The sequence below is a fragment of the Artemia sp. Qi Xiang Cuo genome, chromosome 19 (genome assembly GCF_049724085.1).
Source record: "Artemia sp. Qi Xiang Cuo chromosome 19, ASM4972408v1, whole genome shotgun sequence".
Lineage (NCBI taxonomy): Eukaryota > Metazoa > Arthropoda > Branchiopoda > Anostraca > Artemiidae > Artemia > Artemia sp. Qi Xiang Cuo.
Window position 1 is genome coordinate 48,400,319 of NC_142812.1, and position 14,921 is coordinate 48,415,239.

Sequence of the window (14,921 nt, forward strand, 5' to 3'; positions counted from 1 at the left end):
ATGAAACAGCAAAGCGTCCAAAAATCACAGTCGGTGGGCAGGAATGAATGCTCGGAGCGTACGTCGATCACCGGGAGCAAGGGAAGCGTCGAGACCTGCTCACCTGTTCCCTGCAATTTAAGGCTAATTAACCGGCAGGTACCAATACGGCGCTTCCGGCAGGTTCTCACCCCTCTTCTGCTTGGTCCCAAGCGATCCAATCAGTCCACAGGACTTCACTTATTAAGAAGAAACATACACATATACACACGCCGATTTTGACCTTTTTTTCGCGCCCGAAAACCAAACTCACAAACACGAATGGCAACGCTGCGCGGCCAAAAATCACGCAATCAGCGCGTGCGCATCCAATAAACACACCGGATTCCTAAAAAATGGCTCTTCTTAACTGGAAAAAAAGTATTCACTTACTTGGAAAATCACAATTATAAAACTGGTTTCAAAATTATCCCAAAAAAATACCAAAATCTTATTCAAAACTAGTTAAATGTCAAAATATATTTTCCTTATTTGTTTCACCAGGGTTGCCACCAGTTTATCTGTTTATTATTTTGTGCCAAAAGTTTTTTTTGATTGATTTCTGTTCGTTTTATATTGACATAGTCTTTTTCCCTGAAAAAGACTGAGCCTGTTCTGAGGTTAAACAGCCATCCCTTTCATAGAAACCTTTAATACCCCTTGGGCATAACTTACAACCCTTGCCCCTAATCTCTGGGGTTTGCCTCAACCCCAAAAGCCTTCTTATATTATATTTAGACTATTTTGAATAGAATGGCTATCTCAAAATTTCTATTAAACGGATTCGGGACAATATGACGTGTGTGTAGGGGGGAGAGGGTAACTTCCCTCTGATCACTTTGACTCTTAAAAGGAGTACTAGAGCATCTGATTACCAATCCAATGAGCCACCTTTGAAGTTTATATAACCATACTTTCTATAAGAACCCTATATGTCCCCAGGGCATAGCTGATAACCCTTACCCTGTGGGGTGCGGGGGGGGTTGTCATTCTAAAATGCATATTTTCCAGACATTTCAACTACGTTGAACAAAAGGGCAATATAAAAGTGTGAATCTGCCATATTTGGGGACAGGATGGGCGTGGGGGGGGATTCTCCAGCTGATTGCTTTTGACGGCTAAAACTGACAATAACCCTCTCAAATTCTAATCGAAAGAACCCTTTTTGAATTTTTTACGACAACACTTTTTATATGGCATTATATGCCCCCAGGGCATAACTCACAACCTCAGCCCTGAGGGCTGTGGGGGGTTGTCATACTCTAAAACATAATTTTAGAAGCCTTCAACTACGTTCAACAAAATTGCTATATCAAAATGTTGATCGGCAGTCTTTGAGGAAATGATGGGTATGGGGGGCATTCGCCCTCCGATCGCTTTTGACTATTACTAAGGGTACTAGCCCTCTCAATTCCCAATTCAATGAGTCCTTTTTGAAGTTTCCACGACAACGCTGGAAAAGACCTAACTTCTAGAACTTTCAACTACGTTGAACAAAATGTCTATCCCAAATTTTGGATTGGATATGTTTGGGGAAATGGTGGACGTGAGAAGGGCGTTAGTTTACCTCCAATAATGTTCGACTATTAAACAAGGCACTAGCGCTTTCAATAATTTAATTTGCCCTTTTTGAAGGTTCAGCAACAGCCCTGACGCCTGCGGTGGGTATGTAGGGGAGGGGGTTATGATCCTCAAAGACATAATATTCAGAATTTTCAAATGCGTTGAGAGAAATGACTATCTCAAAATTTTGATTGGTTGTTTTTGGGTAATTGGTGGTTGTGAGAGGGGTTTTATTTGCCCTCCAATCAGTTTCGACTAGCACATTAAAAAGGGCCCTAGCCCTTTCAATTTCCAATTGAATGAGCCTTTTTTCAAGTTTCTACTAAAACATTTCCTATAAAAAAAACCTTATCTCTCCCCAGGGCATACCTGACCACAGTTGACTTGACGGCTGTGGGGGGGGGGATGCCATTATAAAAAAAATATTTACAATATATTTAATCTACGTTTAACAAAATGGATATATAAAACTTTTGATTTAGAAGATAAGGGATAGAATAGAATTTTATTTTAAAAATCTCTATCAAAGTATTTTGTTTGGAGTGGATGGATTTGGGAAACTGAGAGAGGTGGGTGTTAGAGAGGGGTTAGGTTCCCTTCACTCACTTCCGACTAGTAAACACGGTAATACCCCTTTCAGTGTAAAACCGAATAAGACATATTTGAATTTTCTACGAAAACACGGTCTAGAAAAACCTTCTCGTCCCCAATGACCTAACTTCCCACTATTGCCTTGAGGGGTGTTTGGGAGTTGTTATCCTCACAATAATAGTTTCCAGAAAATTCACCCACGTTGAAGAAACTACCAGTCTCAATATTTTTATGCGATAGATGTGAGGATATGGGAGGAGTGAGAGGGGGTTAGTTGATCTCCAATATCTTTCGAAAATTGAAAAGGGAACAAGCCCTTTCAATTTCCAATCAAATTAGTTTTTTTTGAAGTTTATACGACAACCTTTTATACAAAAACCTAATAAGCCCCCAAGGTATACCTCACACCCTTTGCCCTGAGGGCTCCGAGGGGGTTATCATCCTTAAAAGACCTAATTTCCAGAACTTGGATAAAATGAATATCTCAAAATTTTGATTTCATGTGTTGGGGAAATGGCGGGAGTGAGAGGGGGGTTAGTTGCCCTCCAATTACTTTCAACCATTAAAAAGGATACTATCCCTTTCGATTTACAATGGATTCAGCCCTTTTTGAAGTTTTACGACGAAGTGTTCTATAATAACCTAAGTTATGCTCCCGGGATATAGCTTACACACCGTACCCTGAGGACTATAGGGGAGTTTCAACATCAAAGCGAGACTGTCCACACCTGTCAAATCTGTTCAACAAAATGTCTAGCTACAAGTTTTGAGTTGTTGTGTTTTGGAAATTAGAGGGTGTGAGAGAGGGCTTAGTTCCTCTCCAAGCAAGTTTAACTAATATAAAGTCCACTTGCCATTTGGATTTTCAATTAAATCAACCTTTTTTGCATTTTCTACGAAAATACTTTTTATAAAAACCTTATAGGGCCCCAGGGCATAACTTACAACCTTTGACCTGAGGGGTTTGGTGTGGTTATTATCCTCAAAGACCCAATTTCTAGAACTTTCAACTACATTGAATAAAATGGCCATCTCAGTATTTTGATTGTTTGTATTTGGGGAAATGGTGGGCATGTGAGGAGGGTTGGTTGCCCTCCAATCACTTTCGACTATTAAAAAGGGCACCAGCTCTTTGAATTTCCAACCCAATGAGCCCTTTTTCAAGTTTTAGTGACAAAGCTTTCAATAAAAACCGTATATGCAGCCAGGGCGTAACTTATAACCCTTGCCCTTAAGACTCTGGGGTGAATGTCCTGCTCACAGATATAATTTCCAGAACTTGCAACTGCTTTACACAAAATAGCTATCTCGAAATTTTGATTGAATGTGTTTGGGGAAATAGTAGGCGTGAGAGGGCTGTTAGTTGCCTTCCAATAACTTTTGCCTGTTCAAAAGGGCACTATTCTTTTCAATTTCCAATCGAATGAGCTCTTGTTGAAGTTTCTACGTTAACACTTTCTTTAAAAACCTTATTTGCCCCCAGGGCATAACTTACAACCCTTACCCTGAGAGCTGTGTGTGGGGGGGTAGTTGCCCTCCATTCACTTTCGACTATTAAAACGGGCCCTAGACCTTTGAATTTCCAATCGAATGAGCCCTTTTTGAAGATTCTATAACAAAGCTGTCTATAATAACCTTATATGCCCCCAAGGCGTAACTTACAACCCTTGCCCTGAGGGCTGTGGGGGAGTATCCTCCTCAAAAACATAATGTCTATTGAAATCAACTACGAACAAAATGGTTATCTCAAAGTTTGATTGGATGTGTTTGGGGAAATGGTGGGTGTGGAAGGGGTGTTAGTTGTCTTCCAATCACTTTCGACAATTAAAAAGGGCACTAGTTTCCAATCAAATGAGGCCTTTTTGAAGTTTCTATGACAACTCCTTCGATAGGAAGTGCCCTGGTATTGAAAAAAAAAGAAATAAATAATATTCTGTGCCAACATCGTTCTTTACTAAGGCAGTGCTATTGCGCTACCTATGATAGTTCAAATGGTTATACGAGTGGATATATGATAATATTAAATTTTATTTATTTATTTTCTTTATTTTTTTACAATTGACACCAAATCTAAAAATCCAAAGAAAGTGTAATTTAAACATAATAATTACTTTCTCTCAATGGTCTCTACAAGGGGGGGGTGTAATAGCAACCGGCGTGGGGACGTTGTATACAGAGTTAATATGAAAGTTTCATGCCGATATAATAAATAAATTATTTGGCTGTTTATTGTTTGTCATTAAGTCAAGGGTCTTCAAATGGTTTTAATAAGATACCTTTTCTAAGAGAAATTACGAGGGGAAATCTAGCAGGAGTTTGCTATCATTCACATTTTTGTGTAAGTTGCATTATCTGTATAGGAAGCAGTTCTTTCTTTTGATTTTTTTTTTTACTATTGAAACTCTTCTATTCTTTGTAATTTTCCTTTTATGTTTCACTATACATAATTTTTTGTGCATACCCACAGTTTTTTGCAATTTTACCATACAGAATTTCGATATCACCTTCGAGTCCAGGTAAAAACTCCTGTAAAAACTCAAGGTAAGGCTAAGATGGTAAAAAAGATAAATACAATATTTTCCACTCATCTATGAAACATATAGGAAGGCAGCAAGCTCCAAATAAGGTCAGGTTGCTAAAAACAAGGTCAATTAGGTCAACTAAGGTTAAATTAGGTCAACGAAAATGAGTGGCTAATTATGGTGTTATGGTACAGAAGTATGGCATAAAAGGAAAGCCAATATGTGAGTATGTTTGTACAGAAGAAAGCATATAAGTAATCTCTAGAATGTTCAGTATCTCCAGTCAGCATTCTCAGCATGTATATTAGAAAGCATTTGAGTATTGTACAGTATGTCCAGTATCTCCAGTCAGTATTCTCAGAGCCCAAAGACGGACTACTTTTATCTATTTAGAAACATCAAATTTTTTTATAAAGACATTGTAGCTCTCTTTTGAATAGTATCCGATGGAGGTTATCTCAAAAACCTGGTCTGTTGATTAATTAAATAGAACTTCAACAGGTAAAATTCTAAGGGAGAAAAACAACAAAAAGTAAAAACAGTACAATCTAAAATAAAATACTATCATTAATAGCAAAAAAATATATAGACATAGTAAAAATAGTACCAGGAATCATAAAATCATATAAAAATATTGTTAGTAGACAACGAAATATGCAGTTGTTGTCACAACTAGGGCCCAACCAATTTGGATATTTGGGGGTCTGATACCGATATATCGGTATCGTACCAATACGATACCGATATAATTTGTTGATAAATTCTCCTTTGAAAAAAAAGTAAAGTTTATATCCTCCCTTCTCTGCCCATATCCAAGACGACCCGGCTCAATAGTAACTGAAACCCTAAAAAACGGAATTTCAATACCAATAGATACATCAAAGGAATCGGATTTTTATTTTACTTATTTCAAATATATATTTATTATCAAGTTTCATCTTACCAATCAAAAGTTAAAAGCCTGAGAAAATTTGCCTTATTTATGTAAAAAGAGGGAAACTCCACCTAAAAATCATATAATTTTCATGAAAATCACTCTATCAAATTCAAAGTAGTACACAAGTGATATAACATCGAATACAAGATATTATTCTGATTAAAATTGTTGTAGTGGAAATTTTCATTGGAACAGGCCGGTAAAAACTGAAGGCCTAATATGACAATAGTCAATCATTTCGGTAGATTTCCCCTAGCATCATGTCGGTTGAATTTTGTTTTAATGGGATCAACCAGTTAGACCGGATTTCTGAGATTACTATTTTCACGTAATACCTTAAATTAGGTTTTTTTTTTAGACTGCATTGCCTTTCTATGACGAACAAGTAAACATTCAAATGGGGGTAAGTCCATTTATTAGACAGTGAAAACAAATACAGAAGTCTGGATATTTCTACGACATATACAAGCATCGTCTAACAATCGCTAGCAATACAGCGATCGTTCAAACATTTAAACGTTTGTTGTCCTGAGACTACCTCCCTGGGAGCCTATTCCAAAGTAAGCTGCAACATCTTTATTACAAATTCAACCCTGTGTCAAGGTCGTTTATATGCTAACGTCAATACGTCCCTGAGTGCGCATTTTGTATGTTCAAGACAGTGTATGTCAGTACCAGTGCAGTCTGCTATCAATAAGGGAAGCGCTCCTGTCCTTTCTGGGTTCCTCTTTTAAACACTATTTTTCAAACTTTCCTTTTTTTTTGGAAATCCGGCAAACACAATCCGGAAATCCGGAAACATTCTCGGGTCGCATTATTAGCAGCGTTCAGAAAAGAAAGTTCCGTAATTTTGATAGAGATTATAAAAATTATAAAAATATTAAAGTCAAATCGTGACAGTTCACAGAAAAAGTTAAGCCACTTTCTTGACGAAACACTTTGAAAAATTTGTTGGATTTGAAAAAAATCTATTTTAGACAGCCTACCTTTTGTAGTTCGTTAAGCCTTTCATAATTTCCAGCTACAAAGATCATTGTTTCAACGAAATACAACAGCGCCGCTCCATGAACATAGTTGAACATATTTTCAACCGTTTTCAAATTCAAAGAAACCCGGCTCTGGTCGAATAGTAGATTCTTCATAATAACAAGAAAGAGACCGCTACAGCTACTGGCTGTTGAACTATATGAAAGAAACGTCCGCCATGTATTTAAAACTTCGATACTAAGTCGTAATGAGTCTTGTATTGGAGGAACTGTTTCGCTAGAAAAATTAGATAAATTTACAAAAATTTAGAAAATATGAAAAAACTTTGAAAAACAAAATCTAAATATTAATGTTGTTTAGCAAAAAAAAACTTCTCCAACTCTAATAAAAGGTAGAAAATCTACAAGAATCCTGAAGGATTGAAACACTATATAGAAACAAAAAATTAAACACTGAAACACATTGAAACACTGTATAGAAACAAAAACAAGTTAAACATATTGCAACACTATATAGAAAAAAAATTAAACACATTGAATCACTACATAGAAACAAAAAAAAATCATTAGTTTCAATAAGGGTTAGGAAAACTATCATAGCTGTGAAAACTCGTGTCGCACTATTAGGAGCGTTCCGCAAAAGAAAGTCCCTAATTTTGATAGAGATTATAAAATTACAATTATTAATAAAAGTCAAATCATGAAAGTTCATCAGAAAAAACCATGAATTATAATAAAAGTTAGAAAATTTATAAGAATGAAGAAAAATCGAATTCCTATATAGATGCGTTGGTATTGAAAACATTAGTTTCAATAAGTGTTTAAAAATCTGTAAGAAACATAGAAGGTCGAGCCACCATACCAGAGAGTGTCAGCAAAAAAAATATCCAATTTTAATAGAGGTTACATAAATTGCAAAAAAAAAATATTTTAAGTCAAACATCACGAGAATGAAGTTCGGAAAGAAAATGAACTCATTTAGCCGCGTTCAGCAAAAGAAAATCCCTAATTTTGATATAGGTTATAAGAATTTAGAATATTTATAATAATTATGAAAAATCGAATCACTATACAGAGCTGTCGGTAAAGAAATTATTAGTTTCAATTAGAGTTTAAAAAACTATAAGAAATATTGATGGTCAAGCCGCAATACCAGCGGGTTTCATCAAAAAAAAAATCTCCAATTTTAATATAGGCTACATACACTGTAAAAAAAAACAAGTAAAGTCAAATCATCACTAGAAAGAAGTTCAGAAAAAAATGAACTCGTGTAACAAGATTAGCCGCGTTCAGCAAAATAAAAATCCCTAACTTTGATATAGGTTATAAAAATTTAGAATATTTATAAGAATTATGAAAAATCAAATCACTATACAGAACTATCGGTAAAGAAAATATTACTTTCAATAAGAGTTTTAAAATCTATAAAAAAAAAAAATGGTCAAACCGCAATACCAGCGGGTTTCAGCAAAAAAAAAAATCTCCAATTTTAAAATAGGTTACATACACTGTAAAATAAAAGAAGAATTATTTAAATTCAAATCATCACGATAATGAAGTTCAGAAAAAAATTAAATATTTTAAAAATATTATCATCGTTAAGAAAAATAAAAACCGCAAAACAAGGGGGTTTCAGCAAAAAAAAAAAATTTTAAAACAAGCTACATAAACTGTAAAAAAAAAAATATCAACATATTGTAAAGGCCATACGGCTCCAATGTTTTATTATTGTTTTTTTTTTCCAGAGGCACTTTATACGGAAGGGGTCGTCGTAGAAACTTCAAAGGGGAATCATTCGATTGGAAATTGAGAGTTCTAGTGCCTTTTTTAATAGTTGAAAATGATTGAAGGGCAACTACCCCCCCCCCCCACACCCATCTTTCCCCAAGACACATCCAATCAAAATTTTGAGATAGCCATTTTGTTCAGCGCAGTTTATTTCCTCATAAAAAATATATTTTTGAGGAGGACACTCCACCCAACCCCCAGGTCAAGAGTTTTAAGTTATGCCCTGGAGCATATAAGGTTTTTATAGAAGGCATTTTCGTAGAAACTTCCAAACAGGCTCATTCGATTGGTAATTCAAAGGGCTATTGCCTTTTTAAATGGTCGAAAGTGATTGGAGGGTAAATAGATACAAATATTTCCTTTTGGTCAGTTCAAGATCCACCACAATAAGCCATGTTAGTTTCGACTTCACACATCAAACTGTTCCTAAGATATTGTTCTTACACCCTTTTGACAACCTGCATACACATGGCGAGTTGTGATCGTAGAGGGAGGTACTAGATTACTTGTTCCGAGACAAATGGGTAGTAAAAGAAAGCAAAAGAATAACTGGGGTACCACGACTTTGGTACAAACTACAAAGACCCTTTCGATTATATATTCCTTTGTCGAGCGAAACTTTCCTAACTACCCTTAGCTCTTAACCCCTCAATTTATAAGGATTCAACATGAAGAATTCCCAGCCAATTTCTACGAAAGAGAGCAAGAATAGAAGCATTTTCCAGATCTAAAACAACCACTCGATAACTGCTATTAAAACAAATATTAGCCACTAAAAATGTTATAATGCCAACGAAAATACTGGTTGAAACAAAACGGATATTTCGGGAGGACAACTGTTTCCCTTCTTCAGTGCTATAAGAAAAAGTTCGAAGAAAACACGTAAATAATATCTGAACAGAAAACCACCCTAGAAGCCAAACAACACGGGAAACCATCAATAACAAACAATAAAAATAACAAACAGATAAAATAAAAAATTTAGCAGAAGAATCTGTGACCGAATCAATAAAATTTTATTTCATTCGCTTGGTATGTGAACCCAATTAATCTTTCTAAATGTGTTTATCTAGATTCTCCTTACTAAGAAATTCTCCAACCATCTTTGGCCCTTAGAAAAGGCTTTAGAGCTTTAAAATTTAAATTGGAAGAGTCTCTTCTAAAGTTCCTAAGACCAGTCCTTCCATTTGAAGTGACAAGTAGAAAATCCGAGACATGAAGCTTATTCCTCAGTCACTTTTATGTTTTTATTTCTGAAAGCTCAAGGGAATTACTTATGCTAATTTGTTACTATTTATTTTGATTTTTGTGTAATTTTGTTTTTTAAAGATTGATTCGAAATGTTAACAATTCCATTCCATTAAGGCATATACATTCCATTTTCATTATAAAGAAAAACTCAGGGGGGTATCTACCCTCCCCCTCCCTAAATTTTGTCATGCCCGTAGGGTGGTCTTTTAAGTTATATACTTGAGAGGCCCCCCCTCCTTTAGGTTAGAGTTAGCTCCCCCCCCCAGAAAAAAAAAATATTTATAGAAAAAATTTTTATATAGCCCATATCCCTTAACTCTCCGGATGTGTAAGTTTGACTCTTTCCCTTGAAGAAAATTAACTCTTTGTCACAACTCTACTTTTTAAAACAATAAAAACAATAAAATTTAAAGTTCTCAAGCCTTTTCTAAGGGCCAAAGATGATTGGAGAATTTTTTAGTAATGAGAATCTAGATAAACACATTTAGAAAGATTAATTGGGTTCACATACCAAGCGAATGAAATAAAATTTTATTGAATCAGTAACAAATTCATTGCATAAGTAATTAATTTTAGCAAAAGCAAAAGTTTTATTATGATTTAGCAGAGTCAATTAGCAACAAGCGTAATTAGCTATAACAGATATTGTTTGCTTGTTTGCTGCGCACTATTTATGTCATTACATACTGCAGAAACTGTAAGCTTTTGTCTTCCCGATTTATCCCGTTGATACTGAAACAGTAAATTAATGGCCATAAGAACGTTCTTACTTATCTCTTTTATTTTTTGTGATGGCATACCATGTGGCTCATAATAAATGCTACGATCAATTGAAAATATACTATGCAGCAGTGGCATCAGTTATTGTGTATTGGGTTTGTTCCCAAGGATATTGTACTCCCCCTCCTAGATTTTGAAAATCGTTTTGTTGCTTCACCTAAAATGTTGTTAATTGATTATTTCATTGTTTATTTAATATGCCGTTCCCTCCCTTACACTTTAATAAATGCATCCCAGAATGACAGTTGTTTTCTGTTTTTTTTTATTATTATCATTTGTGCTCCACATTGTTGCTTTTTCTTTGTATGGATAAAAAATAAATAAATCTATAAAATTAACATACAATGGCTTAATATATATTGCTTAATACGGCAAAATACCATAAGAATACAAACAGTAAAATACCCCTAGAACACAAATTAAGTGAATAACCTGATGAATACCTTTTCCGTTTACAATACCCATATTAACAGACCTACCCAAATTATTCCATATTTGGTTAAGATAGACCACTTTGTAATTCTGGGTATTCAGGTTTTAAAATAAAGTTTTGTCAGATACGATATTTATTTCGAAAGATTGCCATCATGAGCCACGAAGGGCCTAATTTAAGTTTCAGGATCAAAAAAGAAAAACAGGACAAAAGGATCAAAAAAGGTAAGAAACAACAGTACATTCTAAACTGGCTAAAAAATGCAAAATTAAATTGACCGAATGAATAAATCATTCATTATACATTATTTGAAACTATCGTTTTATCAAATTGCTTATGGGCCATAGGACGTCAGAGGTTGCAATTAAGTCAACTATTAAATACTCAAAAATTTAAAAGATTCAATAAAAACATAAAAAGGAAGCCAAACGAGCGAGCATATATAAACGTAGGTAATGCCTGTACAAATAATAAAAGAAAAGCGGTAGGTTTTGTTAGTTTTTTCTGTAATGTACGAGATACTAGTTTTTTCGTATCTAGAAGTAAAACAGTGACCGGGGGACAAGGTAGAAGTGGGCTGAGAAATAGTCCGAGGCTGGTAAGACCTGGGTGGGGATTTTCTTTTGGGAAAAAGGTTTTTAAGGCGAGGTTTTTTTATTGCTAGACAAGCATGTCTAGCCTAAATTTTTATTTAGAGTAAGAGAGCAAGGAAGTCTACTTTCTTTGAAACTTATTTGAAGAGTTTTGTTAAATGAAAAATATGAAATGATGAATTCATTTTATGATTTATTTTTATCTTTTTTTTGGATCGATTCAATTTTATTTGAATCTTCCCAGGAGAAGCCAGTGTGCCAAACTTCGCAAGAAAGACTTGACATTGCTTGTTTTGCCATGCTCGTTACCCATGCTTGTTGCTGGTATGATTACTTTGAAAGCCAATGGAAAACAAAATGCGTAACAGCATATGTATTTTTTTTCAGAATTATTTATGATTGTGTATCACAGTAGTAAAGATGGCTATCCCTTTTTGCCCTCTATATATATCTTTTATTCATTAATTGTCCTCGACATAAAAACAATGCTAGCTTACAAAACAGTATCCAAGGGAGGGGGCTAGGGGGTTTGAACTCTTACCACGAAATGTGTGTCCGACTCTTCAAAACGTAACGAAGATAAATATAAAACATTTTTAAGCGTTTTTACCCTCCCCTAAAATCCTTTGATAAACCCCCTCCCCGAAAACATCCTTTTATAAATCCACTCCCATAAAAAATTCTGGATACGACCCTGCTACCATAGCTTGTTGGTTGGAAGTTTTTTTTCCTAAAATTAATAACATTCTTCATTTTTCCCATTTTTCCATTATTGTGAATTTTTTTATGATTGTAGGATGCGGGAAGAAGTGCCGCCGCTTCTGTTTTGTCTGCTGTCGCAACATACTTCAAATATTTAACAAAGCAGTCAAGTTGCAAAATGGTGCAGGTTATCACAAGAGCCAAAAAACTATTTGAAAGAAATATAGCAAGATTTTTCAACTCTACAAATCTAGATAAACTGTTTGATCTGCTCTGGTAAATCACTGTTTTCTATGTTGGGTAAGTCCAAATTTGTCTGGTAAGTATAGGTCTGTCTCGTCTAGTGAGTCATTGTTAGAGTTTTTACATGCCAAACTTTATAACTTTGTAAATCTTTGTAAGCGAAATGATACAGTTGACACTTTCTGATTTTTTTGGTCATTTCTGACCACCATAAAGATGAAATGTACATCAATAAACTTGTTCAATCACTGGATATACTGTTAATTATTGTGAAAAATAGTGCTCTTGGATACGACTCTTAGAAATTTGGCAAACAATTTACTTTCAGTTGAAGCTAATAGTAATTACAAGAGACTTGCACTGAAGTAAAAGAAATATCTAACAATATTTGTAACCTTTTTTAGTGGCACATGGTGGTTTAAGAAAAGAATGTAACTTGTCCCTCTCATGAATGAACTCCAATATATTACTTCCCTAATTAGTTGCGAAGGTACTTATTCGTAGCCACGAGGCTACGAATAAGTTTTCTTGATAATCCTAGTTATTGTGACTTTCAACATTGTGTCTGATAGGGTTCAGAGGGTTAAAATTTGAAAACAGAGGGACTAGAGAATGTAAGGAAAGAGAGAGAAAGAGCAAACAAAAGATTTTACAATTTGTAAAAACAAGAACCAATCTAAATGCATGGACGTATAACAAAAAAAGTATAACAACTGAAGAAACAAATTGAAAACAGAGAGAATATATAATGCTAACACACCACAGAACTTATAATTCGTAAAAACAGCACTGAAACTCGGTAAGTAGGAGAGTTTGCAATTTGTTTGGTACTATTTTAGTTTCTAGGTTTTTACTTGGTTTATCTCTGCTCTTTGTTTATACTCTTTCTTCTTACTTTGCCTCTACTCTTTTTTATATACTTAGTTGTTTCAATTCTTTTTTATTGTAACGTGAAATCAGTCATTGATTTATCAGCTGTATCTGGCTCACAGAGGGACCTACCGAATCTACCAAGCCTGGGTTCTGTAACATGGGGTGGAAATGTATCCCCAATTATCACTGAAAGTTCACCCGTCTCTGTCCTGTCATCACTTCTTAGGCTGGCATTTGAACTTTGTCAAATTAGTAGGATATCCGTCTTATCAGTAAGTAGATTGAAGAGAGTTTGTATTATTAGAATACCGAGTGGGCGCGAAGCTATATTGGGAAAGCCAAGATAAGTTAGATTAACCGTTGATGGCAAACCATAATAAATTAGAAAATGCAAAAAATTTGGTGACATGAATATTGGAGCCATGAATTTTCCAAAAGGCTCTGAATTACAAAAGATTTTTTTCGGAGGGAGGGGGGGGGGTTAAAAACAATACTTGAAAGAACGCATCAACAATTTGTTTATAGTTATTTTTATAACGTTTTTATGAGTCGAACAACCATTTCAGGGGAAGGGTGATTAAATCCCCTCCCCCCTGGATACGGCCGGGGCACTGAGACTCAGATTGACCCTCCGTTACTTAGCAACAAAAATCTCAATCAACAAACAAAACTATTAGATTTATATTTAATGGTTTATAAGTCTTGCAATCATAGAATAATGCTCATACATTTTTTCACTTTCTTTTCATATTTATAACATGAAATTACATTAACTGAAAAACGTATAATCGAATTAAAAAGACTAAAAAATGACCTGCAATTCATTCTAAAAATTTAACCTGATTAACCTGAAAGCAAAATTATATTATACCCTTATTTTGACATTTTTTTTTCATTTTTTTGGGAGAACGTAGTTATTTTTTTACGTTCTATTTTATACTGTCATGTAAATGTGTATATTATTGTTATTTTTTTTTTAGTTTTTAATTATTTTTTTATTATTCCGAAAGTAGAAAGTGTCATAATATTTAATTTTGTTTTTATTTGAATTATTTTTAAATCAGTAGTAAGATTTTACTTTAAAATTCTGAGTGCTATTAATTACCCACTAATCTGTCGCTATTCTCATCTACTTTTTAAAGATTTTTTTTAATATTTCGGACGGAAATTCCTTTATGTTTGAACAAAGCATTATCCATTTGAATCCTCTTCTCGCACCAGCTGCAGGTTATATTGAGGTTTTACGTCCTATCTTAGCTTGTCATATAGTTAGTATTTCAATAATATTTATAATAATGGAAACAGTCTTAGTGCATTCATTAAGTGCATTAATCATGACGATCCGATACAAAAAAGCCACATTACACAAGGCTAATTCATTTTGCTTGGTCTCCGTGCTATCTATCTTCGTTAAACTCAAAATTCCAGATGACATTACCTGCTTGACGCCAAAATGTAGACGTAGATGTTCAGCAATCGCCGTAAAGCAATTGTTTTATTCCGTTTTATACAAATGTCATTAATCATGCTTAGTGTTTTGTTTTTCCTGTGTTGCTCAATCATGCTTAGTTTTTATTTTCCCATGTTTTAAGAAATAGCGTAATTTAGCTGAGGCTTTTGCCAATACTATGAGAGCTATTT

General features: G+C 34.5%; 1 protein-coding gene across 1 annotated transcript in view; it reads left to right on the forward strand.

Moving 5' to 3' along the window:
* Window positions 1-14,921, forward strand: part of LOC148940938 (uncharacterized) — a 584,432-nt gene continuing 569,511 nt past the window's right edge. The window contains exons 1-2 of the mRNA XM_089105116.1: window positions 1-58; window positions 13,383-13,552. Of these exons, the coding sequence (XP_088961242.1) occupies window positions 1-58; window positions 13,383-13,552 (228 nt within the window). The remainder of the gene's footprint in view (window positions 59-13,382; window positions 13,553-14,921) is intronic.